Source organism: Eulemur rufifrons, chromosome 28 (genome assembly GCF_041146395.1).
Source record: "Eulemur rufifrons isolate Redbay chromosome 28, OSU_ERuf_1, whole genome shotgun sequence".
NCBI classification, from domain to species: domain Eukaryota; kingdom Metazoa; phylum Chordata; class Mammalia; order Primates; family Lemuridae; genus Eulemur; species Eulemur rufifrons.
Window position 1 is genome coordinate 23791219 of NC_091010.1, and position 27029 is coordinate 23818247.

At 34.6% G+C, this 27029-nt stretch overlaps 1 protein-coding gene across 4 annotated transcripts in view; it reads left to right on the forward strand.

Moving 5' to 3' along the window:
- Positions 1-27029, forward strand: part of HERC4 (HECT and RLD domain containing E3 ubiquitin protein ligase 4) — a 117916-nt gene that overhangs the window by 46272 nt on the left and 44615 nt on the right. For all 4 annotated transcript variants that reach the window (XM_069460993.1, XM_069460992.1, XM_069460994.1 and 1 more), the window contains 7 exons: positions 2809-2969; positions 12008-12084; positions 12667-12791; positions 13937-13996; positions 14105-14216; positions 14762-14951; positions 16284-16456. In XM_069460993.1, the coding sequence (XP_069317094.1) occupies positions 2809-2969; positions 12008-12084; positions 12667-12791; positions 13937-13996; positions 14105-14216; positions 14762-14951; positions 16284-16456 (898 nt within the window). The remainder of the gene's footprint in view (positions 1-2808; positions 2970-12007; positions 12085-12666; positions 12792-13936; positions 13997-14104; positions 14217-14761; positions 14952-16283; positions 16457-27029) is intronic.

Consider the following 27029-nt stretch of genomic DNA (forward strand, 5'->3'; position numbering starts at 1 on the left):
TCGCTCTTGCTCAGGCTGGTCTCGAACTCCTGACCTTGAGCGATCCACCCGCCTCGGCCTCCCAGAGTGCTAGGATTACAGGCGTGAGCCACCGCGCCCGGCCCAATTTTGTAATTCTTAACAGTTAAAATGTACATGATTTGAATAGTCATTCTTAGCTTTGTAAACCCAGTTCTTTTCAGCAATTTTATTCATGTAACTGTTGGATCAAGGGTGAATTTTCAGTTGCATATTGAGATATAGGAACATCCTACAGAAGGAATTTAGGTAGGTATCTGGTATTTTGACCAATTTGACTTTCAAGTGGTCAGTACTATACAAAATATGTATTATTTCCTTATTGAATAATTGTCAGACACCTCCTGAAGGAAGCGGTCAAAGAGTACTAGAAATGTGAGTCCATCAGGAGATGATCCAAAAGGAAAAAGTTCACATTCTGGTAGTATAATGTAATGCTTTTTGAGCTATTATGTCAAATTTAGGGCTTAAGATAGTTATGTTCATTCAGTGGCTCTGAACCCTAACTTCCCACTCTAATCACTTGGAGAGTTTTAAAAAATACATACCATTGCCTAGATTTGCTCCCAGATGATTCCCATTTCAATAAGAACCACTGCTTTAGTAGACCAGTTTTAGGAGGAGTTTTAATAAACTAGTATTACAGTAATTTTTAAACTATTGATGTGTTTCTTTGAGATGTCACAGTGGCTGCTGCTTAGGGGAAGCAGAATGGACAATGTTAACCATATCGGCAATTGTTCAACCATAGTAATTTGTCTATTTTATATGCAAGGATTCCATTTAACATTTGCTTTGTTAAAAAGGTAGCCTTGCTTTAAAAACTTTTGATTGACATTGACTCATCTGGCTCTGAGAGAAGATGGTTAGATTCTACTTACGTTTTCTAGTAATCTGGCAATCTAGTAATCTGAAAACTCTTTTGAACCAAAATACCTTTTAAATAGCACAGGTGAATTTGCTGGGCAGTAAAGGATATTCCCCATGGCAAAAACAAATTTGAAAACCAAAGCTGTTAGTTTAAATTGACTCTGGAGCTACTCTGAAAGAATTTGCCAGTCTAGGTAATGTATTAATTAGCTTATAGTGCTAAACAAATCACCCTAAAACTTAGTGGCTTAAAAAGTTATTTATTTATCTAATAATTCCGTGTTACAGTAATTTTGTCTGGATTTAGCTGGGCTCAGATGATCAGCTGATGATCTGGCTAGGGATTGGGAATCTAGGATGAGACTGCTTGTCTCTGTTCTGCATTGTATCTCATCCTTCATCTACTAACCTTGAATAATTCTTACAGTGGTAGAGCAGGATTCCTAAAGATAGAGAGGGAAAGAGTATAAAGCCACTTGTGAGGCATAGACTCAGAACTAAGGCACTGTTGCTTCTGCTGCATTTTGTTGGCCAAAGCAAGCTGTAGATTAGGACCCAGATTTAGGACATGGAGACCCCCACCTTTGTGGGAACAGCTGAAAAAGTCGTATTGTATGGGATATGGGTATAAGGAGAAAAATAAACAGTATACTACAGATGGCAAAGAAGTTTGGGGCAGGAGATGAAATCTAAGACCTGACAGAAGCATAAATGAGATCTGAAATGCCATGTCTTCCCAATAAAACCATTTCATGGAAAGGGTACACAATGAAATATTTCCCTGCTGATGTAAGGAGCTTTTCTTTCTGTCCTTGGCCTGGTTCCCGATATGGAACTCCCCTGAGAATTTGTAACTACAGGGCTGTCTTAGAGTGGGTTTGGAGCTTGAGTGTATACTTGAAAACCTCATAATCCAAGAAATTAGTACAAAGTAGTTCAGGTTGGTGCATATATTTATTATAATTTACAATATATAAATTAATGGAGAAAAATCCTTCTAGAGTTTTTCTAGGGATTGGGAAAAAACCTTCTAGAAATGGGTTAAAGCATCGTCATTGAAATTTAAAATTCAGTGGATAAGTACAACAGCAGGTTGGACACACTGCTAAAAAGAAAAGTAGTGATTTGATATATTCAGAGAAATTACTCATAAGAGCATGCAGATAAAAGAGAGATTAAGAAACTCGTAGCATATATTGGAAAGGTCCAACATTTGTCTAATTCTATTCTACAACAAGAGAGGAATGAATGGGGGAGAGATTATTTATTAAAATAATGCTTGAGAATTTTCCAGACTTGATTGAAGACATAAAACCTTATACTGAGGAATACAAAACCTAAACCTGGATGATCACATTTAATCCATTCCTAAACATAGTGAACCATCAGAGGGAGTTGGATGAGTTTACTCAGTAGATTGGTGGGTCCTCTTCAGCTATGATTCTGTGGTTTCGTAGGTTTGCCTTTACTATAGTACCTCCAGAGGAGTCTGGGTGCATACCCGTAAGGATCAGTTTCCCCGGGAGAAAGGAAACATTGTTTCTGTTGTGCATTGGTATATATACCAATCTTCTGATTGGTACTAAATTACATGGTTCTTACCCTAAAACTTTTGGGTGGTGCCCACATGGTGGGCTTTCAAGACTATAGCTCTTGGCTAGAAGGGGAGCAGGGCTTCCTGGGACAACATAGACGCTACTGTGGTGCTGAATCATCTATATTATAAGGGATTTCAGTATAGATCTGGGTCTTTTCAAATGTGGACATCTGTGGATATTTTCTGGACTATGGTTATGCAGACTACCTGTGTGATATAGGATTCATTTAGTATAGATTAAGACTGTATTTGCTATGCTTTTCTCAATGTAAATTGTTTGGAAGGTAACATTAAGTCTGAGGTTTTCTATCATTTTACTCTAGGCAGCACACTTCTGCTTTTGTTCCTTCATCAGGACGAATTTACTCTTTTGGGCTTGGTGGTAATGGACAGCTGGGAACTGGTTCAACAAGCAACAGGAAAAGTCCCTTCACTGTAAAAGGAAATTGGCTCCCTTATAATGGACAATGTCTGCCAGATATTGGTAAGTTCTGTTATATCAAAGCTTTGCTATACATATTAAACTTCTTGTTAAAAATGTTTGTCTTAAATGATGAACTTTCTGTATTTGAAAGAATTCTAAAATGCACTGTTAACAATGTATATGGTTGCTTAGTTTGCTTATATTTACTTATATGTGCATAAGGAATTTCTGGGTAAATAAAGTAGTAAAAGTAATTCCAGAGGACGATCTAGGTGGTGGCGAGATACCAGTGGGAGGGAGGTTTTTTTTTAATTGTGAAATATACATAACATACAATTTGCAAATGCAATCATTTTTAAGTGGGAGGGAGTTTTTTTTAATTGTGGTAAAATATACATAACAAAATTTGCAAATGTAATCATTTCTAAGTGTACAATTCAGTGGTGTTTTGTATATTCACATTGTTATGTAACCAATCTCTAGAATTCTTCATTTTGCAAAACTAAAAGTCTATCCCCATTAAACAACACTCTATTCCCTCCTCCTCCTGGCCTGGCCTTTGGCAAGCACCATTCTGCTGTTTCTGTGACTTTGACTTGACTCAAAAAAGAAAAATTGTTGCAGCCACCACTCTGATCAGTGGCAAAAAGATTAGTACTTGATGAAGGTTCAGATGATTGTTAGCATTTTTTAACAAATAAAGTATTTTTAAATTAAGGTATATAGACTTTTCTTTTAGATATAATGCTTTTGCACACTTAATAAACTACAGTATAGTGTAAGTGTAACTTTTTATAAACAGAGAAACCAAAAATTCATGTGATTTGCTTTATTGGCGTATTCACTTTATTGCAGTCATCTGTAACCAAACCCAAAATATTTACAAGGTATGCCTGTACCACATTTTGTTTATTCATTTGTTAATAGACAATTAGGTTTCATCACCTTTTGGCAATTGTGAATAATGCTGCTGTGAACATGGGTGTACAAGTATCTCTGAGATGCTGCTTTTAGTTCTTTTGGGTATCTATAAGAGTTTTAAATTGTACATTATTTTCTGTCTTTAAAAATTTGAACTATATAAATCAATCACTTATTCAAAATATTAAAATTTTTAAATTTGCTTTTTATATCCTTGCTGCTTTAGCCAAACCTGTATTCCTTTCCTTTCCTTTCCTTTTCCTTTTCCTTTTCTTTTTCCTTTTCCTTTCTTTTATTTTTATTTATTTATTTATTTTTTTTTTGAGACAGAGTCTCACTTTGTTGTCCAGGCTAGAGTGAGTGCCGTGGCATCAGTCTAGCTCACAGCAACCTCAAACTCCTGAACTTAAGCGATCCTACTGCCTCAGCCTCCCGAGTAGCTGGAACTACAGGCATGCGCCACTATGCCCGGCTAATTTTTTGTATATATATATTTTAGTTGTCCATATAATTTCTTTCTATTTTTAGTAGAGACGGGATCTCACTCTTGCTCAGGCTGGTCTCGAACTCCTGACCTTGAGCGATCCACCCGCCTCGGCCTCCCAGAGTGCTAGGATTACAGGCGTGAGCCACCGCGCCCGGCCTCCTTTCTTTTATTTTTAAAATTTTTTTGGAAGCAGGGTCTTGCTCTGCTGCCCAGGCTGGAAGTGTAGTAGTATGATGACAATTCACTTTAACGTCTTTAACTCCTGGGCTCAAATGATCCTCCTGTCTTAGCCTCCCAAGTTAGCTGGGACTACAAGCAGGTGCCACCACATCGGACTAATTTTTCTTCTTTTTTTTTTTTTTTGGTAGAGACTAGGGTCTCACTGTGTTGCCCAGGCTGGTCTTGAACTCCTGGGCTCAAGAGATCCTCCGCCTCTGCCTCCCAAAGTGCTGGGATTATGATTGTGAGCCACCATGTCTGGCCTTTATTTATTTTTATGTTCTATTATTTAATTTTTTCATTGACACTAATTTACTAAAGAGTTTGAAATATTTGAATGCTGTTTTCTAATTCATTTTGTTGACATGCTGAAACCAAGATGTGCTTTCTCTTTTTATATTTTACCATCCCTAAGTATGCCTCAGAATTGTTTTCTCATTTATTTTATCTATTGGTGGAAACCAGAATCCTGGGTTTTCTGTAAAGTTATGTGAAACTTGAGTCACATGTGTGTGTGCATGTGTGTGTGTTGTAGATTTTACCCATTCACAATGATGAGACTGAGCATACTATAAAAGATGACCTGTGCAAAGGTCCATAACTTTTTACGGTGAATAACCTTGAGTAATTTTTTTACATTAAAAGACTTTTAGTTATGCTCCTTTTTAGCAAAAGTCAGCATATGATATTACCATTTTTCTTATTTTAATTTGTTTTTGTGCTTTTGTTTTTAAAGTATGGCTTAATTTTCTTTCAGTTACTCTTAGGTTTAGAGCATGCATTTTTTTAGCACTATTATTTTTCTTGTGTCCTTAGCAACATGTTGGTGTTTCATCTTATTATTTTTTTCCACAGAAGGCATTGTTAATAATGTAGCAAAGAGATTTTGTAATTTTAAGTGGTATGGCTACTGTAAGGAATAATGTATTTGTGTTTATAAAGTTGTCACTTAAGGATGCATTTTTTTTTTAACCTCCAAAACCACAGACCTTGAGATTATGTGCATTAAAATGAGAAAGAAATTGGAGTATTAAATTGGTTGTTTTGGCTCCAATTTAGGTTCATCAGAAAATTGTTGATACATAGTAGCCAAAATGTGGACACAACCCAAGTGTCCATCAACAGGTGAATAGCTGAAATAATATGGTATACACATGTAGTGGAATATTGTTCAGCCATAAAAAAGAATGAAATTCTTGTACATGCTATAGTATGGGCGAACTTTGAGAACATGCTGAGTGGAAGAAGACAGACACAGAAGGACAAATATTGTATGATTCCACTTATATGAGCTATCTAGAAGTTAGATTCATAGAGATAGAATTCTAGTAAAATGGTGGTTACCAGTGGCTAGGGGTGAGGAGAGAATGCAAAATTATTATGTAATGAGTTTCCATTTTAGAGAATAAAATAGTTCCAGAAATGGTTAGTGATTATGGTTGCAAACCATGATATACTTGATGTCACTGATTGTACACATAAAATAGTTAAAATGGTAAGTTTTCTGTTATATATATTTTACCATAATAAAAAAGTATAAAAATTGTTAATAATCACTTTGTACTGCACTAGAGCTGTATAGAATAAAAACTAGTTAAATGTGGATTTAATTTACTGTTTTCAGCCCCTCCAGAGGTCAAACCCATGGCCCTCACCATAAATCCCATTGTTGTCATAAACTGTCTGGTGTGTCCAAGGCCATGAGTAAACAAAGACTTTCTTAACAGGAGGGATATTCCAGTGGTTTAGAGATTATGTCCCTGGAGCCAAGCAAGGGGGGGGGGGTACCATTCTTTAGAATGTGTGAAGTTTAAACAACTGTATTAGTTTGCTAGGGTTGCTGTAACAAACTACTACAAATTGGGTGGCTTGAACAACACACATTTATTGGCTCACAGTTTTGCAGGCTAGAAATCCTAAATTAGCGTTGGTTCCTTCTGAAGGCTGTGAGGGAGAAGATGTTACATGTTTCCTAGCTTCTGGTGGTTTATTGTCAATCTTTGCATTCCTTAGCTTGTAGATTTCTGCCTTCATCGTCACATAGCATTCTCTGTGTGTGCGTGTCTTTATTCAAATTTCCTCCTTTTATAAGGACACCAGTCATATTGGGTTAGGGGCTCACCCTACTCTATTATGACCTCGAGTTAGCTAATTACATCTGCAATGACCTTGTTTCCAAATAAGGACACACTCTGAGTTAATGGGGATTAGGATTTCAAAATATAAATTTTGGGGAGACTCAATTCAATCCATAACAACATCTCAGACCTGCTGAGCTAATCCTTTGCTGCACAGAGGGTGTTGTAGGCATAACTTCCATAAATACAGGTAAACTTCATTCCTTAAAATGACTTGCCATATCTAATTGAATAGCCATCATTGTCAAATATGACGCTAAAGACAAGTCTTTGGTTGTATAATTGATTTGTTCAATTATATTCTAGTAAGAAAGGGAACAGATTCTTACTGAACCTATGCGAATAACTATATTGCTAATAAAAAAAAGGGAGACTTAGTAAGAGTTTGAATTCTCATTGAATTCTGAGCATCACTGAGAATCAGATATCATTTTTAAATTTTTCTTTTAGTTTACCAAAGCAGAGTTTATAAAATCGTTTTGATAATTTTAGATGTCTAGATAACTTTAGAAAGGAGAAATGACCCCCTTAAATATCCAGAAAACAGAACATTTTAAAATAGAACTAAACATTATTCCAGACAGATAACCACAATAAATTTTTCTTCATTAATTAATTCATTCTTATGTAATAAATTTTTATTCTACTGGATCTTGGGTTAGCAGTTTTATGAAACTGTGTCTTAACTAACAAAAAAGAGTATAAGAAATCCTAGTGTAGCTCACTGTTATGTTTTGTTAATTATTTAAGAGGGATCTCCTCAGAAGCCTGTACCCAAGTGTCTATCTTTGATATATAAGTTGTTTCAAGTACCATCTGCAATCCTTTTCACAGGGCTCTGAGACTTTCCTTCTTTGTTGAAAACACAAACTCTGGCCTGTAGCTTATAGGAGAGTCTTTGGGAAAGCATCAGAGTAAACAGAAACTAAGATGACTATAGCTAACATTAGTGATAATTATTAAGTGGTATGATCTAATGAAGGTTCATATTAAGAATAATACTACTGACAGGGAAATTTGGTTGTTTCTGTGGTGTACAAAACAGATTATTCCAAAAATTAAATAAAATGTTTCTAAAGATAATTAAACCTATTTTCAAAGAACTTGGTAACTCTTAGGTCTGATATATAAATATAGATGAACATAACCTTTTATAGACCAAAAAATCTTGAGATAAATAACATAATAATCCTCAGACCCAATATACCGGGAATACACCAAGAATATCAAGAGATTTGATAAGTCTAGGATTGAGTCTGGACATATACATTTTTATAAAACTCCATACGTAACTCTGAAGTACAGCCCCCTTTGAGAACCACTGGCATAGAATATGTGAATTAGAGCAGTAAGGTTGTGCCAGAAAACATTTTAAATAATAACTGAAATTAGGACTGATCATACTATACTGTTAATGTCTAATGTCAGTCAAAGTACCACCATAACTTAGATAAATATAGGAAAATTCGACAACTATTTCATGAGAGTTAAATAGTATTTCCCTTAATGTGTAAACCTATTATGGAAAGCAAGGACATTGATGTATCTCCAGGGACTTCTCCTAAAGGGAACAATTTTTGAATATTTATATTAATTACATTTTCTCGTATAAATTGAACCTAGGGGAAGGCTAAGCATCTTTTCTGATTTGACGACTCTTCCCTTGCAACCCTTATAACACTAAAACATCAAACAAGCATAATTATTTCTGGCTTTTTCTTTTTTTATATGTTGAAAGAACAAATATTTGTGATTTTCTAAGGCTTCTCTGAGAAATCTCAAATGTATTGTTAGGTGTAAAAGATATCTTGGAAATTTTATTTTTTCCTATATTTAAGATGCAATTTTAGGAAGTATATTAGTTTGATAGACCAAAATAACCATAGACTGAGTGGCGTAACCACAGAAATTTGTTTTCTCACAGTTCTGGAGGGTTGAAGTCCATGATCAAAGAGTTTGTAGGTCTGGTTTCTTCTGAGGCCTCTCTCCTTGGCTTCCAGTTGGTCACTTTTTTACTATGGCCTTTTCTGTGTGTGTGTGTGTGTGTGCGCGCGCACACACACACATGCGCATCCCTGGTACAGTTGTCCTTTGGTATTTGTGAGGGAATTGGTTCTGGGACCCCTTGTGGACAGTAAAATCCATGATGCTCAAGTCCTTTCTATAAAATGGCATAGTATTTGTATTTAACCAATGCGTATCCTCCCATATGCCTTAAATCTTCTCAGGATTACTTAACCTAATGCAATGTAAATCCTATGTAAATGGTCATTATGCTATATTGTTTTTTTATATATATTTATTGTTGAATTTTTAAAAAAAAATATTTTCCATCCAGCATTGGTTGAATCTGCAGATGTAGAACCCTCGAATACAGAGGGCTGACTGTATTTTTTCCTCCTTTTATAAGTGTCATATTGGATTAAGGGTCCCACCTTAATGGTCTCATATTAATAATCACCTCTTTAAAGACCTTGTCTCCAAATACAATCACATTTCTAAAGTATACTGGGAGTTAGAGCTTCAAACATGAATTTTGTGGGGTACACAATTCAGCCCATCATAGGAAGGCAAAAATAAGTATGAGAGGGAATTTGGATACATCATTAAGATATGATCATGGTGCTTGAGAAATAATATTTTACTAAAGTGACAAAATATTTAAATATAGATGATAATATGCTTGAACAGAACTTTAGCTCTTTCATAAGTGAAGAAACTGTCTTTTTATCTTCTTAGATAGTGAAAGGTAATAAAGTCAACATAAAGCATAAAAGATTATTCTAGTAAGACAGAATATTTGCTATCTAGCTGATTACACAAAAAGTAAAGAACATTTTGTATTATAGGCATTTATCAGTAAACTATCAGGGAGCAGGCCCTTCAAAATTGAGTGAACTTTGCTAAGATTTTTAATACATTTTATAGTTTCATTCAGAGTCAGCTATAAACTGAAGCAAATAAAATTAATTTACCAAGTTGAGTCTATAGTTATGTTATTTTGTATTTTGGAACAAACTGACACTTTCCTCAGAGGATTCATAAGGTGAAAATGATGTTCATATTAGTATTAAGATGTTTTCTATATCAACATGTAGTGCATTCATTATTGCTCATCAAATCAGTATTTTTTAAAATTTCTTAATTTTAAGTTCTAATACATTAAGTATTAATGCTTTTAACCCACATAAACAAAAGCCCTTTGGGGTCCTGAATAAATCTTAAGAGTGGAAAAGGGTTCAGAGACCCTCCAAAACTACTCTTTTTCCTTGTAAAACAAAAGCACATAGTATCTCTGTCACTATATTGTTCCTAAGTAGAAGTACAATTTACGGAATTGTAAATAGCTGAAAGACAGTGAAAAGTGGAGATAATTCTAAACAGTACCTCAATCAAGACTCTGTATTATTTTTTTGTTTGTTTGTTTATTTCAAGGTCTTCAAAATTTTCCATATCAATGTATTTTGTAAAGAATAAGAAAGTGAATTAGCCCTCCTAGATGTGACATCACTAGCTATAAAACTGTATATACATAGACATTCAGATCATTATAATTTAATGGAAAGTTCAGGGGGAAAAAAATCCTTGTATAGGTATTATGTATAGATTTTGTTTCAAGGTCAAACTTCAGTTGCTTGGTAATGGCTGCTGCAAATGTTGAGAGGGATTTTTAGGACACTTTGGGATAAAGAGTGCCAGAATTGTTTAGAGTGTGTGGTATTGATGAAAGAGGTAGTGCCTTTTCATAAATATTAAAACAAGGCATGGCTAATCTGTAGAGAAGGGGGAAGAATTACTTACCATACAAAATTGCAGACAGAAAGGTCAGTTTAGATCCTAACCTCACAATATACTAAAATAAATTATAGATGGATTAAAGAGTAAAAAGTTAAGAAAGTAATTCTGTGATTTGAAGTTAGGAAAAGCCTTTCTCAGCATAAATACAATGAAAATTGTCATAAAGAATTAGATAAATATATTTGACTAAATGGAATAGTAAATTTTCTGTGAGTTAAAATTAAGCAAACAATTATTTGGAAAAAATATTTGTAGCAATTACAATCTAAAGTTAGTATCCTGAATATCCAGAGTGCTCATACATATTGATGAGAAAAACGGTAAGATACCTAACAGATAAATAAGACAAATATAAAGGTATCTGATAGAATAGATAAGGAAATTATTAGAAATTTCCCAAAGAGGAAGTTGATGTTTCTAAGGAACATGTAAAAATTAATACCCTCTTTCATATAAAGGAAGTGCAAATTTAAAAAGTCGTAATACAGTAAATAAATGCAAAAGATCAAGCATTAGTCCTCCCTTTCTTGTATAGGGTAACTGTGTAATAGGAGGAAGCTAATGATCCAGCTGTAAGATGAAGTAATGCTAGCATGTCACCATTTTCAACCCATTGTGAATGAATTGTCTAAGCATGAGCATCAGTGCTTGCTAGTGTCATAAAAAGGAACTCAACCAAAATTCTTCTCAAAGGAGTTACGTTTCCTGATGGAAGAACAGCCCCCTCCCCATGTGTAGTAGTTTTACTGAAAGAAATCAAACCATGATTGAAGCCTCTCTAGAGTCAACTACCAATTTATAGAAATACAGAAGACAAAGCAGATGTTTGGAGAAACCTAAACAGGAAACAGGAAGCTGTACAGGACAAGTGACTAGGTTTCTCAAACTTTTTGGAGTAGTAATTAAAAGGAAATGAAGGAAACTTAACTTTTGGTACCTAACTCATAGCCTCCAAAAACCCATTTGTGTACTGTAGGTTAGTCATCGATCTTCTGGGGCATTATTTATGTAGGGCAAAATCGTATTTTTAGGAATGAATAACATCTTGCTAAATCTTTTGAGGAAATGAAGTTCGTGTAGACTTGTGATAATGATGTGGAAAAAAGATTTTAAGTTGAGCGATCACCTTATTTAATACTGATTTACCCTTTTATTGTGTTCTTAAAGGTTGTTTTTGGCCTTAGAGAGCATTCTTGTGACTTGGGGAAATTTTACTATATTAATGTTCTGAACTCTGAAGCTCTTATTATTGGTATGTTCTAAGCTAGATTGTGTTTATTTATATTGTGTATTCATATTGACAAATATTTACTGAGTTTTTTTTACAATAAAACATTGTGCTTGGTAGTAGGGAATATTCAGGGGAATTGAGATGTGGTCTTTTCCTTGAAAAGAATTTATGATTCTGTAACAGCCATGGTCACAAATAATATAAGGTGAAGAATTAGTCCATCAAGGGGAAGAGGTCGGGAGTAGGATAACAGATATGATGTAAATCTTGTATTTTAATGTTTTACATTTTATTTTTATTACAGATTCTGAAGAATATTTCTGTGTAAAAAGAATTTTCTCAGGGGGAGATCAAAGCTTTTCACATTACTCTAGTCCCCAGGTAATAATATAGTCATGTAAATAAGTACTTAGCTCCAATAATTTTGAGGAATTTTTATTTTTATTTATTTTTTATTTTTTCTTAGAGATGGGGTCTTGCTTTATTACCCAGGCTAGAGTGCAGTGATGAGATCATAGCTCACCACAGCCTCAAACTGCTGGGCTCCAGCAATCCTCCTTTCTCAGCCTCCTGAGTAGCTAGGACTATAGGCATGTATCACCGTACCTGGCTCATTTGGGGTCTTGCTGTGTTGCCCAGGCTGTTCTTGAACTCCTGGCCTCAAATGATCCTCCCACCTCAGCCTCCCAGAGTGCTGGGATTACAGGGCTGAGCCACCACACCTGGCCTTGAGGAATATTTAAAACCCATATTAATGTTCTTTATATGTCCTAGAGTAATTGCCTCAAATTTTTTCCCCTCAAGTCTACAAATTTTTTCTGATCGATTTGTTAAGTTTTTGTTTCAGGTGTTTAGTAGAGATTTACTTCTGTTTAAAAAAACAAATACATAGTAGGGGGTTCTTGGTTTTGAGTGACATACAGTATCTCTCCCCTCTGACTGTCTCTTTACTTTAAAATTTAGAACTGTGGACCACCAGATGATTTTCGATATCCTGATCCTTCAAAGCAGATCTGGACAGTGAATGAAGCTCTAATTCAAAAATGGCTGAGCTACCCTTCTGGAAGATTTCCTGTGGAGATAGCCAAGTAAGAAAAACATTTTACCAACACAAAGACAAATACAACTCTCAACCTCATGGTAGAGCAATCTTTACTTGGGAGTTTTCATTTAAATATGTATTTCATTGAATATCACTCAATGAATATATAAAACATTTAAATGTCTAGAATTTCCAGAATATTTTAAAAGATCTTATTTAAATTTGTGTAAGTCTTTTCATATGATAAGGTATGTTAAATGATAACAATATTAAATATAGCATTTTAGTATTGGGTTTGAAAAGTGTTTTTTTGAACTTCATTAATGGTTACTGTCTTAACTTTTATGCTCCATAGAAGACTTGAGTATTACTTTTTCTTAAATATTTTGCTTATAGATTAACTTGTCCAGTACTTAGTATTTTTTTTGTTGGTGTTGGTATTTAGGGTGAGGGGTTGTATTTGATAAGCAGTTTTGTTATTCTAGATTGTTTTCCCAAATTAAAATTTTTCAGAAAATCCCATGTGGAATTTAAAAAGTTAAACGTGCATACTTATGTTAAAAATTTTTTTTTTTTTTTTTTTTTTTTTTTTTTTTTTGTTGAGACAGAGTCTCACTTTGTTACCCAGGCTAGAGTGAGTGCCGTGGCATCAGCTTAGCTCACAGCAACCTCAGACTCCTGGGCTTAAGCGATCCTACTGCCTCAGCCTCCCGAGTAGCTGGGACTACAGGCATGCGCCACTATGCCCGGCTAATTTTTTCTATATAGATTTTTAGTTGTCCATATAATGTCTTTCCATTTTTAGTAGAGACGGGGTCTTGCTCAGGCTGGTCTCGAACTCCTGACCTTGAGCAATCCACCTGCCTCGGCCTCCCAGAGTGCTAGGATTACAGGCGTGAGCCACCGCGCCCGGCCTAAAAATTTTTTTAAGGATGACACATTCATTTGGTAAATCAGAGGATGAAAGTAGTATTTGAGAAATACTACTTTCTTGGTAATACCTTCATCAAGTATTAATCAGTCTTTAATAATTTAAATAATTCTAATTTATTCTAATTATGTGTTGATTAGAGGAGTGCTCTAGCATTAAATATTAGATTAAATATTCATTTTAATTTTTATTAAAGAAAGGTGAACAGTTAAATTTCTCATTTTGTGATTTAAAAAAAATTTTTTTAAATTTCTTTTTAGTGAGATAGATGGAACATTTTCTTCCTCTGGTTGCCTAAATGGAAGTTTTCTAGCTGTTAGGTAAGTGTCAATTCCTTGATATGCTGAAATTTTCAAATTTATTATATTAGATAATATATGAAATAGGAAATGAAATGATTTTAACGTTTTCTTTTTCTTTTTTTAAAGCAATGATGATCACTATAGAACAGGCACCAGGTTTTCAGGGGTTGATATGAATACTGCTAGGCTTTTATTCCACAAACTTATACAACCTGATCATCCACAGATATCTCAGCAGGTTTGTTTTTAAAGTATTTTATATTTACATTATTATCTGTTGAGTTTTTGCTAAATGTTTTATAAATTTATGGCTTAATCAGCTTTGCAGTTTCACAGACTCTTCATTATGATGTAATTTGGGTAGTTGTATTAAATACACTAATAAAGCATTAAAATAAGGTTTTGTTTTTTTTTTAAAGCATTTATAATTTAGCTTTCAAATGTCCGTAAATCTTTTCAGGTGTTTGTAGCAGACTCTGAATTACTTAACGTTACCATGTTGGTTAAATCTGCATATATAGGTAGAGAGTTTAAATTGAGACTTGCACACAAGATTTTTTGAATTCTCTTAGCAATGCTTAGGCATTAATTTTCATTGTGGTCCAGAATACATTCATTGTAAGAGATTGTCTTTTTTTTTCTTCACCATTTCATGTTTGCTGTAGTACAAGAATTTTTCTTTCTTTTCTTCCTTCTTTCCTTTCTTTTTTCTTTTTTTTTTTTTTTTTTCTGAAAGTGCATTCATTTTAAATGAAGTAGGTTTTACTTTTTGTCAAAATATAGGTGGCAGCTAGTTTGGAAAAGAATCTTATTCCTAAACTGACTAGCTCCTTACCTGATGTTGAAGCATTGAGGTTTTATCTTACTCTACCAGAATGTCCCCTGATGAGTGATTCCAACAATTTCACAACAATAGCAATTCCCTTTGGTACAGCTCTTGTGAACCTAGAAAAGGCACCACTGAAAGTACTTGGTAAGAATTTTAATATTTTCTTTCAAAACTTTTTAAATGAAAATGCTTATAAGTTCTTATTTTTTTGCTGTTTGAAATTTTGCTGCCCTGCTTATTTGACATTGTCTTAGGGAAAAATAGATTTGTTTTTCTTTTTGTTGCTTTTGTCTACTCATTTGATTCTAGTTGGTGGAGTTGTTGAAGTCAAAGCATGTTAGATATAGAAGTTTAATCAAACATAACAGTAGAGTCAATATTAGGAAAGATAAAAGCTGTTGGTCCATATTCTTCTCCCTCATCGCCTTCAGAGTAATCTTGCTATTAAAGGAGGAGGAGCAATTAAAACCGAACAAACATGAGTTTTAAATCTTTCTTTAACCCTGATGTCAACCTTTTGCCTTGTTTCCTTTACTTGCTGATTTTCTGATGTTTGGTTTTATTTCTCTGCCTATAGACAAGATTTTACTGCTCATCTGATCTTGCAGTTCTGTCTCTATTGCTCTGGTTTTTTGACCTAAACTTTTCTCACCTAAATTTTTCTAATTGTATGCATTTCATCTCTGTAGTTTGCTTGCTACATTTAACCCAGTGCTTTCTTTTATAAAAGTATTTATTGGATAAATGGAGCTAAGATACATAGAAGTAATAAAATCAGTATAAGAACTGTAAGGCTGAGGGTGAGTAGAGGAAGCAACAGCAGGGGATAGAATGCTGGAATCTGAGGGAAATGAAGAGTGAAGCTGGGATTTACAAGAGTATTGCTTCCTTCTTGTCAGAGGTTTTTGTAGTCTTTCTACCTGCTTCACAGGATTATAGTGTTCATAGTAACAAATAGTGAATGTGGGGAAGGACAGATACGTTACACTTTATTGTTCAGCTTCTGTGTTTGAAGCTTGCATTTTAAAGGTGGTTCACAGTATTTCAACCATATGTTAAATTGAAAGATACAACTTGGAAAAATCCTTAAATATTAGAGCATTATAGTTTTAAAATGTGATTTGTTTGAAAATTAAAAATTCTAATTTCTAAAACAGTTTTAAATAACTGGTTTAAATATTAGGTATAATGGTGAATTTTTAATATAATTTAGGAAACCAAGAATATAAATTCAATAGGCCTTTCATACTTTATTTTTGCTTTTGAGAGCTTTTAGGACAGTATTCTTTAACTTGGTCTGGTGGTTTGTGGGGTCTATAAACCTTAGGAATGTTACATAAAATATTAATGTGCATCTCTCTGGGATTTTTCAAAAGGTTAAGAACCACTGCTTTAGGAAAAAAGTCAGTATGATTTTGAACATTGTGATTTTTAAAAAAAATTCATTTTATTTGCATGTTCACCCTTTAATAACAGAAAACTGGTGGTCAGTACTTGAACCTCCACTGTTCCTCAAGATAGTGGAACTTTTTAAGGAAGTTGTGGTACATCTTTTGAAACTCTACAAGATCGGCATTCCCCCTTCTGAAAGAAGAATTTTCAACAGTTTTCTTCATACTGCATTAAAGGTTTTAGAAATATTACATAGGGTATGTCTAATAGTTTATTTTTCTCTTTCCGCATTCCTATTAACAGATTGATAATGTTCATTTTAACATTAATGTATTACAGATTGAGATCGGCATAAGATATATATTGTAGAAATTTGGAAAAGTTATCTATACTTTCCTTTAAAGAAGTAATATACCTTTACTTTGGAGGTTTGGTCTTACTTTTCTAGGCATTTATAGATAACTTGTCTGTAGTTGGGAAGAACAATAGCATACTAATGAATTCGAATTCTCCTTATGTTTTCTTGTGAAGAATATAATTTGTTAGTTTAAATGATACTTTTTTTTGTTAGTTTATAGGTGGTTACGATATGAAAGAGACTGTGTCCTAGTTGTAATTATGAACATTTAAACTCATGTTCTTTTGCTGATGGGGACTAGTGGCCTCAATCAAAGTAGACTGTTTAATTTGAAACAAATGACTACTTTGAAATTGGAACCATATGTAATTCATTAATTTGCCTATTGTCCTTTCCTGTCCTTCTTCCCAGTGTAAGAAATAGTACCCTTTACACTGGTAGCAGTTCAAAGTTATATGAAGAAGTAGAGTCTCAGCTGTTTCAATAAAGATGGATTTGAATCATCCCTGAGAGTTGGTAGGTATATCTCTTATTATGCCATTTGGTATTCTAGAGTTTCTATTTAAATAAGACATGACCTAAGGGAGAAGCATGTGTTTCTAGCCTATAGAGAGAATGAAAAAACCCACATGAACCTTTAGTCTTTAGTTTCTTATCCTTAACAGCTTCTTTGTATTTTCAGACCCTCTTGCCTAAGGTAAATAAAAAAGGGATAAAGGAGATAGCCCATCTATTCTTTCTTTAAGAAAGAACCCTCATGGATCATTTATTTATTTTTTTTTTACGTGAATGTCCTGGGTGTTTTTCTCAGCTACTTAACTTCATGAACTTTTTTCTTTTGTTTTTTTTTTTTTTGAGACAGAGTCTCGCTCTGTTGCCCAGGCTAGAGTGAGTGCCGTGGCGTCAGCCTAGCTCACAGCAACCTCAAACTCCTGGGCTTAGGCAATCCTACTGCCTCAGCCTCCCGAGTAGCTGGGACTACAGACATGCGCCACCATGCCCGGCTAATTTTTTCTATATATATTTTTAGTTGTCCATATAATTTCTTTCTATTTTTAGTAGAGACGGGGTCTCGCTCTTGCTCAGGCTGGTCTCGAACTCCTGACCTCCAGCGATCCACCCGCCTCGGCCTCCCAGAGTGCTAGGATTACAGGCGTGAGCCACCGCGCCCGGCCAACTTTTTTCTTTTGTATTTAGTATGTCCAAGATTCCTAGAAAAATGATAGTCATTTCTTTCCTAGGGAAACAAGTCATTCTTATGTTTGTCTTTACCCAGAACAAGGCTTTCTTTTAGCATATCAACATCTGGGTCTGCAGTAAACTGCTATTAAGAAAATTGTGTAACTTATGGGCTGGGTCTCACCTTTCTGTATACCTTTTGCCTAGGATTTGAGAGATTAATTAGATTTTTTTTATTAGCTCTAGACTTCTTCCTACTACTTTGGTGAGCCATCTCTTTTCGGCTGGACTCTATTCCCAAGTAATCATTCACTCTCTCTGCCTTGATTGTCTACTTATCTTTATTTTCCCTTTAAAAAGTACCTTTTTTCCTTAGCTGTGTCTTTACTTTAAGAAAAAGGAGGGGAAAGCGAGGGCAGGAAATTGAATATTTTGTCTTTCATAGCTATAGGCAGGACTTGAGGAAATAATTTAAATTAGTAGAGCTTGAGGTTTCTGCCTAACTCAGAGATCTCAGTCTCTACTGAGGAACTTTATAGAGTTCCAAGTCTAGAGACTTTTTTGATGGAGTCATTCTAGATACTAGGATCCTAACTTCTTGTTAGTTGAAGAAGGAAAATAATCTAACATTTATGGCTTGGTAACAATGGTTAAGATTAGAGCCTCCTTTGTACATAATTCATGTGAATTACTCATTTAACTTTTTAAAACCCTGTTGTGTAGTTCATATTTTGCTGCTTTTTATAGACTGGAAAAATGAATCTCAGTGTCAAAGGCCAAAAAACAATAAGTAGTAGAGTTGAAATACAAATACAAACCTACTTGCAAAGTCTCTGCTTTTTCTAATGCTCTTCTATATTAGCAGATTTAGTAACGTAATATCTTTAAAAGGGGGTTTGGTTTTATTTTATGCCCCTAGATCTAGAAGTTTATACTTTAGATCACAAATAATATTATGTTATGGGCCCTGGGCTAGGAAGCAAAAGAGCATATTTCTAACCCCATCTGTGCTGCTTCCTACCAGTGTGATTTTGAACAAGTCTCTTTCTCTTTATCCTATATGTTAATGTAGAATTATCTATAAGGACTCAAATACTAGCCCTGATAGTTTTCCAGGATTGATGTATTATTTAAATTATACAACATATGTAAGTTATTATACATTTATAAGGCAGTGATTTTGTTTTTACCACCACCACCATTTGGATGGAAAACCACTATTTTTGACTTGATTTATTGGGTTAAGAGGAAAGTGGGTTCTTGTTTGAAGTTGCTATACAGTCAAAAGCAGGATGATACTGGTATGAATTTCTTAAGCATCTTTTTCTGGGAGTCTTTAGGGCAGTCAGTTGTCTTTCTTCTGCCCCTTACTTTGGAGAAAACTTTACTTCATCCTACTCTGCCATAAATAGATAAATATGGCTATATTAACTGTGGATGATTTATTTTCATCTTAAGAGAAACCTAAATTATTTACCAAAACTTGTTTTTTCAAAGGCACCTTGTGTCTGTCAACTGTCTATGTTTTTCTCTGCAGCATGGTTGAGAATTAGGGTAAGTTTCCTCAGATAGTTTCCTTCTTGACCTAACGCTGGGTTAGGAACTAGAGAACTGGACTTTATGTTTCCTGTTTATTTCAGGATGTATGGATGCATTTGTTCCTCCCATATGTCATGTCCTTTGGAAAGTTTTTGAATTAAAAATTATTTCTAGTACTCCAAATGGTATCATAAGAAAAATATCATGGTACCTGCTGTCAGGAATGGATTATCAGATAAATGAGGTTACTGGCAAGTAATTGGGGTATTTAGTAGTTTTCTGAGTTTTTACACAGTACATTGTAGAGGTATTTGTATGCCAAAAGAAGAAAATTCTAGCCTAACTGCTACATGATGTGCTGATCTTCTAAATCAGTGATTTTCAAACCATTTTTTTTGCAAGGAACCCTTAAATAAACCAAATGGATAAGACATACATATGTATACCATAACCACCCCGAACCAAGGTTTATAAACCAGAATACTAAACTGTAATTAAAATGTGAAATAAAAAGTGTTATGATAAAACTTATATAATGTGAAATAAAAAGTGTTATGATAAAACTTATATAGATTTTATTTTGTACATTTTAGGCAATAATACTGAATGTATAGGTTGTTTTTGAACTTCTACCATGTGATTTCTTCTTTTTTAATTCTTTTTGTAAATATTTATTGAGTGCCTACTATATGCTTATCATTATATTGGATATTAGGGATGCAGTGATAAGGAAAAGATGTGATTTCTGCCCTTGTTAATCTTATTATGTAGAGGGGTTGTATACATACAAGTAAGTAAACATTTATAGTATAGCATGGGAAGTATTATAGTAGGGAAAATGTAGGGTGCTATGAGAACACATGGGGAGAGCACAAAACTAGAGAATTAAGGAAAGGCTTCCTGGAGAAAATAATGGTTTGTTGAATCTTATCTACCATGCAAATATATCATTATATATTTTTTAAGCCACTCTTGATTTTATATGCAGGTCTTTTGGATCTGTTTTCTGTTTAGTGTTTAATTTCTCTTTTTTAAAACCAGTGTTAACTGATTTTAGTTATCAAATCATTGTGGCCAAACTGAGTTCAGCCATAATTTCCCCCCAAGTTTAAGTTTGACTGAAATTTGTCTGTTCCTGAAGCAAACCTGGTTTCTGAATTGTTCATTTTTATTCAAACATATTAGCATTTCTTTTCAGAAACTTTGTATGTATCTGAAGATATATAAACTGCAAACACTGGTTGCTTTTAGGGAAGGAAACTACTTCTCTAAATAAAGAAAGGGTCTTACTCCATTGCCCAGGCTGGAGTGCAATGGTGCGATTATAGCTCACTGCAACCTGCAACTCCTGGGATCAAGGGATCCTCCCACTCTGCAGCCCACAAGTTGCAGTTTGCTGACCCCTTGCTCTTGGATGAAGATTTTGATCTCTGTGTGTAAACTAGGTGTCTTTGTATTGTATGAAAGCCAGTAATAGCAGTTTCACTTTGGTCAGCTTCTTCCAAATAAGTATCTGGGTCACAGATATAAATTAATCAAAACAGTGGAAAAAAAAGAGCTCAAAGTGCTTTTGTCAATAATTAGAGGGATTAAAAGTTTTGACTGAAAATAAATACAGTATTATTAAATGTGTGCTTCTTAAACTGAATTATTTCTGCCCTCAAGAGTAAGCTGCAGGATTAAGCATTTCAAACATATTAATAAAAAGAAAAATATTTATATGATTTAACTATATAAGTATTCAAAATATATATTTAAAATATATATTGTGTGTATTTATATATACAAGTATACATGTATGTAGACATATTTTAAGGAGCAAATTAGAGAGTCATATGGTTAAGTTAAAAGTGTATTAGAGAGGACTGTGTTAGATTTCTTTCTCTCTTACCTGTGTGACCTTGGTTAACTTTTTTAAATTCTAAGCCTTAATATACTCATCTGTATGATCATAATAATAGTATATATTTCAAAGGGTTGTTTAAATGAAATAATGTACTTGAAGTCTACTTAGTGTTCCATAATAATAGCTATTATTATTTTATTATTGGAACATAAAGTTTGAGTGAATTTTAAGTAAAGTCTGCATTTCAGTAAAAATTTTAGCTTCTTATCTTGGTATGTATAGCAAAACCTGACACTCTCTCCCCGCCCCCATTTCCTGAGGAAGGAGGTAAGTAATGATGTGTTAAGTATGTGTGTGTTCTCTTTTTCCATTAGGTATACTTTAGAGCAAAAGTTTGAAAAACATGGAAATTATATAAACCATTCTTTTTACTAAAAATTAATAACTATACACTATAATACATTCATCTGAAAATATAACAAATACATACCAGCCATTTTTTTTTTTTTTTTTTTTTTTTTAGAGACAGGGTCTTGCTTCCTGGGCTCAAGAGATCTTCCTCAGCCTCCTAAGTAGCCAGGACTACAGGTGGTGCCACCATGCCTGGTTAACTTTTTTTATTTATTGTACAGAGATGGAGTCTCGCTGTGTTGCCCAGACTGGTCTCGAACTCCTGGCCTCAAGCGATCCTCCCACCTCAGCCTCCCAAAGTGCTGGGATTACAGGTGTGAGACACTGCGCCCAGCCTAGACCAATCATTTTAAAGTGCTATTAGAAGCATGAACTATATACGTGTCTCTTAAAAGTTTTATTTGTCCATCCATTCATCTCTTACTTGTTGAGCACCTGTTTATTTTTTATTGTTACTATTTTTTTTACACAGATCTCACCAAGTCCGAAGAATGAGCACCTGTTTAGACACCAGTGTTGTCCAGTTAGATTTATACCTCTACTGGATAATTTCTTTTGTTTCCTTTCAGACATTGCTTAGTTGGTTTACTGTGTATATGATTTTTCAAAAACTATAAAGTTACTCTTGTTATTCTTCATAGAAAAGTTAGTTAGATTTGTTTAGTTGGTGTGTTAGATCAGGTTTGTTTCTTTTGATGGTTTATTTTCTTCTCCTAAATGTAGTATCTCTACTGTCCTCATTAAAAAGTTAGTCAGACTCTTTGTTTTACTCTTATCTTTCCCTCACCTACTCCCACAGTTTTAGTGGTCTCCTTTAAGGAAAATAATTGTCAGTTATGTCTTTGAGGCAAACCTTTCTCTTGAGCTACTTGACAGTCTGGCCAGCACTTCAAACTAAAAAAGGTTTAATCCCAAATTTCTCATCTTTCCAGCTCCCACTCCTGCCCCATCAAAATTGTCTTCTGTTCCGTGTGTGTGTGTGTGTGTGTGTGTGTGTGTATGTGTGTGCACATTAACAGCAATTTTTTTGTTGCTGTTACTCAGGCTTGAAATATTGAAGTTGTCTTTGAGTCTCATTTTCTATATCTATTTGGCTGCCATGACCTCTGCATTCTTTATTATCTAGAAACCTTAAATCTTTTAGTAATACCCTGATTCATTTTCCTACCACTAATGTCTTTACTTATTCTTAACTATGCCTCATTCCGCCACGAGAATAATTTTCATAAAATATCACTGATAATATCATTTTCAACTCTAAAACCTTATTTCCCCGTGTGTCAGCTCTTGCCACAGTAATGTTCTAAAAAAAAAAACATGTCAGAACTTATTGGCATACAGTAATAAGCACTTATCTCATTCCTGCTGGAGTGGTGCTTTTATATTTTAGCCTGAGACCTCACTGAGGTTAGCAGACCTGGACAAGGTTTAGCTCAGCTAGTTCCAAGCTTCATGTTGAGTCCAGTTTTGTTCCATGTGCCTCTGATTTTCTTTGGACCAGCAGTTTAGCTGGGGCAGGTATATATAAATTTTGTCTCCTTTAGCTCATGCTGTTCTGTAAGGTTCTCCCTTAAACCCTTTTTGTTTTTTTTGAAATCTTTTCCATTTACTTTCTCTTTAATTTTTATTTTAAAGAATATCTTCAAACAGACTAAAACACTGTAAGACATATAATGAATATGTATATGCCCTCCATTCTAGATTCAGCAATTGTTAATGTACTGTCAACGTTTGCTTTATATGTATGTGTATGTATACTTTTTTCATGAATCATTTGAAAATAAAATGCAGGTTTCACCCTTTAATACTTCAGCATTCATCTCCTAAGAATATAAGTATTTTTCTATGTAACATCAATACCATTATTTTTCTTAAGGAAATTAACTATAATTCCACAATATTATCTGTCAGTGCAGGAATATTCAAATTTCCTCAGTTATAGCAAACATTATTTATATCACTGCTTTTTAAAAAACTAGAGTCCAGTCAAATTTTGTTTTTTACAATTGTTTTTGAGTCTTGTTATTCTCTTTTCCAATCTATGAACATAGTATATCTCTTTATTTATTTAGGTCTCTTTATTTTCTCTCAGCAATGCTTTCTAGTTTTCAGAGGTCTTGTACATCATTTAAAAAATATATTCCCAAATGTTTCTATGTTTTTACTTTCTAATTATTTTTATTATATACTATAGAGAAATTCAACTGAGTTTTGAATACTGACCTTTTACCCTATGGCCTTGATAAATTGTTAACTAAAAATTCCAGTTCAGTGTTGAATATAAATGGTTACAGTGGTCATCGTTGCCTAGTTCCTAATCTTAGAAAAGAAACATTCAATATTTTACCAGTAAGTATGATGTTAACTGGGGGGGGGGGGGGGGGGCTGGGGTTTGTAGGTGGATTTTATCTACCTATAAAAAAAGTTTGAAGAAGTTCCATTTTATTCCTGGTTTGCTGAGAGCTTTTTTTATGAATGGATGTTGAATTTTGTCAGGTGCTATTTCTGCATCTGTTGAAATGAACAAGTGATTTTTTTTTCCTGATCTTTTCAGCAATATTGTGAAATTTGTTGATATTTGAATGTTAAACCAACCTTACATTCTTGGGATCAACTTTACTTAGGCTTTATATTATACTTTATAAATACGGATTTAATTTGCTAATATTTTATCGAGGGTTTTATGTCTTGTGTTTGTGAGAGATATTGATCTGTAATTTATGTTTCTCATATTGCCATCAGCCTTTGATATCAAGGTTATTCTGAGTTCATGAAGTGAATTAAGAAATCATGACTTTATTTATTTTCTGAGTTGAAGATTAGTATTATTTCTTCCTTAAATGTTTGATAGAATTCACCAGTGAAACCATTTTGGCCTTGGTGTTTTGGGAAAATTTTAAATTTCTTATTAAATTTTTTAAACAAATTTGGGATATTTCAGGTTTTCTGTTTCTTTTTGAATCAGTTTTAGTAAGATACCTATGTGATGTCTCTTCTTTCATTCCTGATAGTAGTAATTTGTGTCTTCTCTCTTTCTTTATCAGTCTGGCTTAGAGTCTTATCAATTTTATTGATACTTTCAGAAAATCCATTTGCTTTCTTTCTTTCTTTTTTTTTTTATTTATTTATTTTTTTTTTTGAGACAGAGTCTCACTGTGTTGCCCAGGCTAGAGTGAGTGCCGTGGCGTCAGCCTAGCTCACAGCAACCTCAAACTCCTGGGCTTAAGTGATCCTACTGCCTCAGCCTCCCAAGTAGCTGGGACTACAGGCATGCGCCACCATGCCCGGCTAATTTTTTCTATATATATTTTAGTTGTCCATATAGTTTCTTTCTATTTTTAGTAGAGACGGGGTCTCACTCTTGCTCAGGCTGGTCTTGAACTCCTGACCTCGAGCGATCCACCCGCCTCGGCCTCCCAGAGTGCTAGGATTACAGGCGTGAGCCACCCCGCCCGGCCTGCTTTCTTTTTCTTTAGTGTTTGTCTGTTTTCTCTTTCATCGATTTCTGTTCTTGTCTTTATTTCCTTCCTTCTACTTGATTTGTCCTCAATTTGATCTTCTTCTCCTACATTTTTAAAGCAGAGGCTTGGGTGATTGGTTTTGGACCCTTTATTATTCCTAATATAATCATTTAATGCTATAGATTTTCTTCTATGCCCTGCTTTACTAGCAAGCCACAAATTTTGATGTATTTTTACTTTAAGCTTAAAATATTTTCCTAAAGCCCCTATTTTCTAGGTCTAACATCTGGGTTGTCTCTGAATCTGGCTGTTAATTGCTGTGTCTCTGGACACCTTTGTTTTATTTTGTTCATTTGATTTTTGTTATGTCTCATAATTTTTAGCTAACTGTAAAATAGTAGAAACGGAAGTAGGTTTAAAGGCTATAAACAGGTATACCCTCTTTTGTCTGGTTGTTAGTGTGGGATATTAAATCTGTCTAGTCAGAAGTTATCCTGGGATTGAATTTTAATTTCTCTGGTTACCATTGTACCACAGGCCTCAAATTCCTCTACTGTTGTCTTGTGTTCAGGGCAGAAGTGAGTATCAAAGTGTTTTTCTCAATATTGGTGCCCCTCTCTGCATGCCTCTCTTCACTCTTGCCCATTGTCAGTGGTAGACTGGTGTTGCGGGTTACTCAGTGCTTTCAAGATTGGTAGAGGGGAAGGAACAGAAAAAGTTCTTTGTTGTGATATAGCCTTGGTCTTAGGTAGATTATGTGTGCCTGGACCTCAGGATGGGACTTTAACAGAGTCCCTTCCTCTTATCTCTATGGCAGCCGAACTCTACTTTGGCTCTTTTGTGTGTCTTGTGTGGAAATGACTGCTTCCTCCCCTAGCACTGGGGGACCTCTAATCCTATTGGTAGAAAATTTTGGGCCCAGAACTGTTCTTGCCTCCCTTCTTCCCAGGGGTTGAAGGTTTTCTTCTCCCCCAGCAATAAGGCATGAGTTTGCTTCCCCTTCCTCAGTGACTTAAGGAAGGCTCTTGCTCTGTGTGAGGAAAGGATCTGGGTAGGATGGTGGGCCTTTGTTCCTTTCTCACAGTGGCTTGCACGACTGAGAGGGGCTCTTGATCATCTGCCCTGTATCTGGTTGTCCTGATGTGCACCCAGCGAAGGTCTATGGAAGAGTTGGTGAGTGAGTAACTGCTGGGGCTTCCAGGGGTTCTATATTGTCAAGCTACCCTACACTCAGCTTGAAGTAATTCCTTAAAATTTTAGCTGATTACTTCTTATATGACAGTGGTACCTTGCTTGGACACAGATGAGCAATTTCTGGCATCCTATTTCATTTTGGAAGTATCTGTTCATCCTTGGAATTCAAGGTACTTGGTTATCTTGTACTTTAGCCCTCTCATTGGTTCCAGAAAAGTTTTGGTAATTTAGAGGTGTTTTATTTAATTGCCAATATTCTGGGATTTTCCAAATATCTTTCTGTTGCAGACTTTTTAATTCCATTGTGAGCAGATATATTTTGTATATTTCAGATTCCTTAAAATGTTTTTTTTATTACATTAAGACTTGTATGGTCCAGGATATGGTCTATCTTAGTGGATGTTTTATGTACAATTATTGTGTGAATTGTTCCATAACAGTGAGTTCAAGTTGGTTGAAATTGTACATACCATCTATGCTTGCTGATTTTGTCTTTGTGTGTGTGTGTGTGTGTGTGTGTGTGTGTTAACAAGAGGGGGGTGTTAAAATCTGCAACTATAATGGTGGTTCTGTCACTTTCTCCTTCCATGTATTTTGAAGCTCTGCCGTTTGGGATTGTTGTGACTTCTTGGTGAATTAATCAATCAGTATGAAATGTGCCTTTTTTCCTTTGGAAATGCTTATTTATAACTTTTACTTTTAGAGTAGCCTCCAAGCTGCTGCTTTCTGTTGCTTTGTTAGTTTTTCCCCTCTTCTAAGTATCATCTTATGGACTCATGATTTGAGTTAGCCAAAGATGTAAGGGGAATTTGCACACAGATTTGGGGGCATTACCCTCTGGA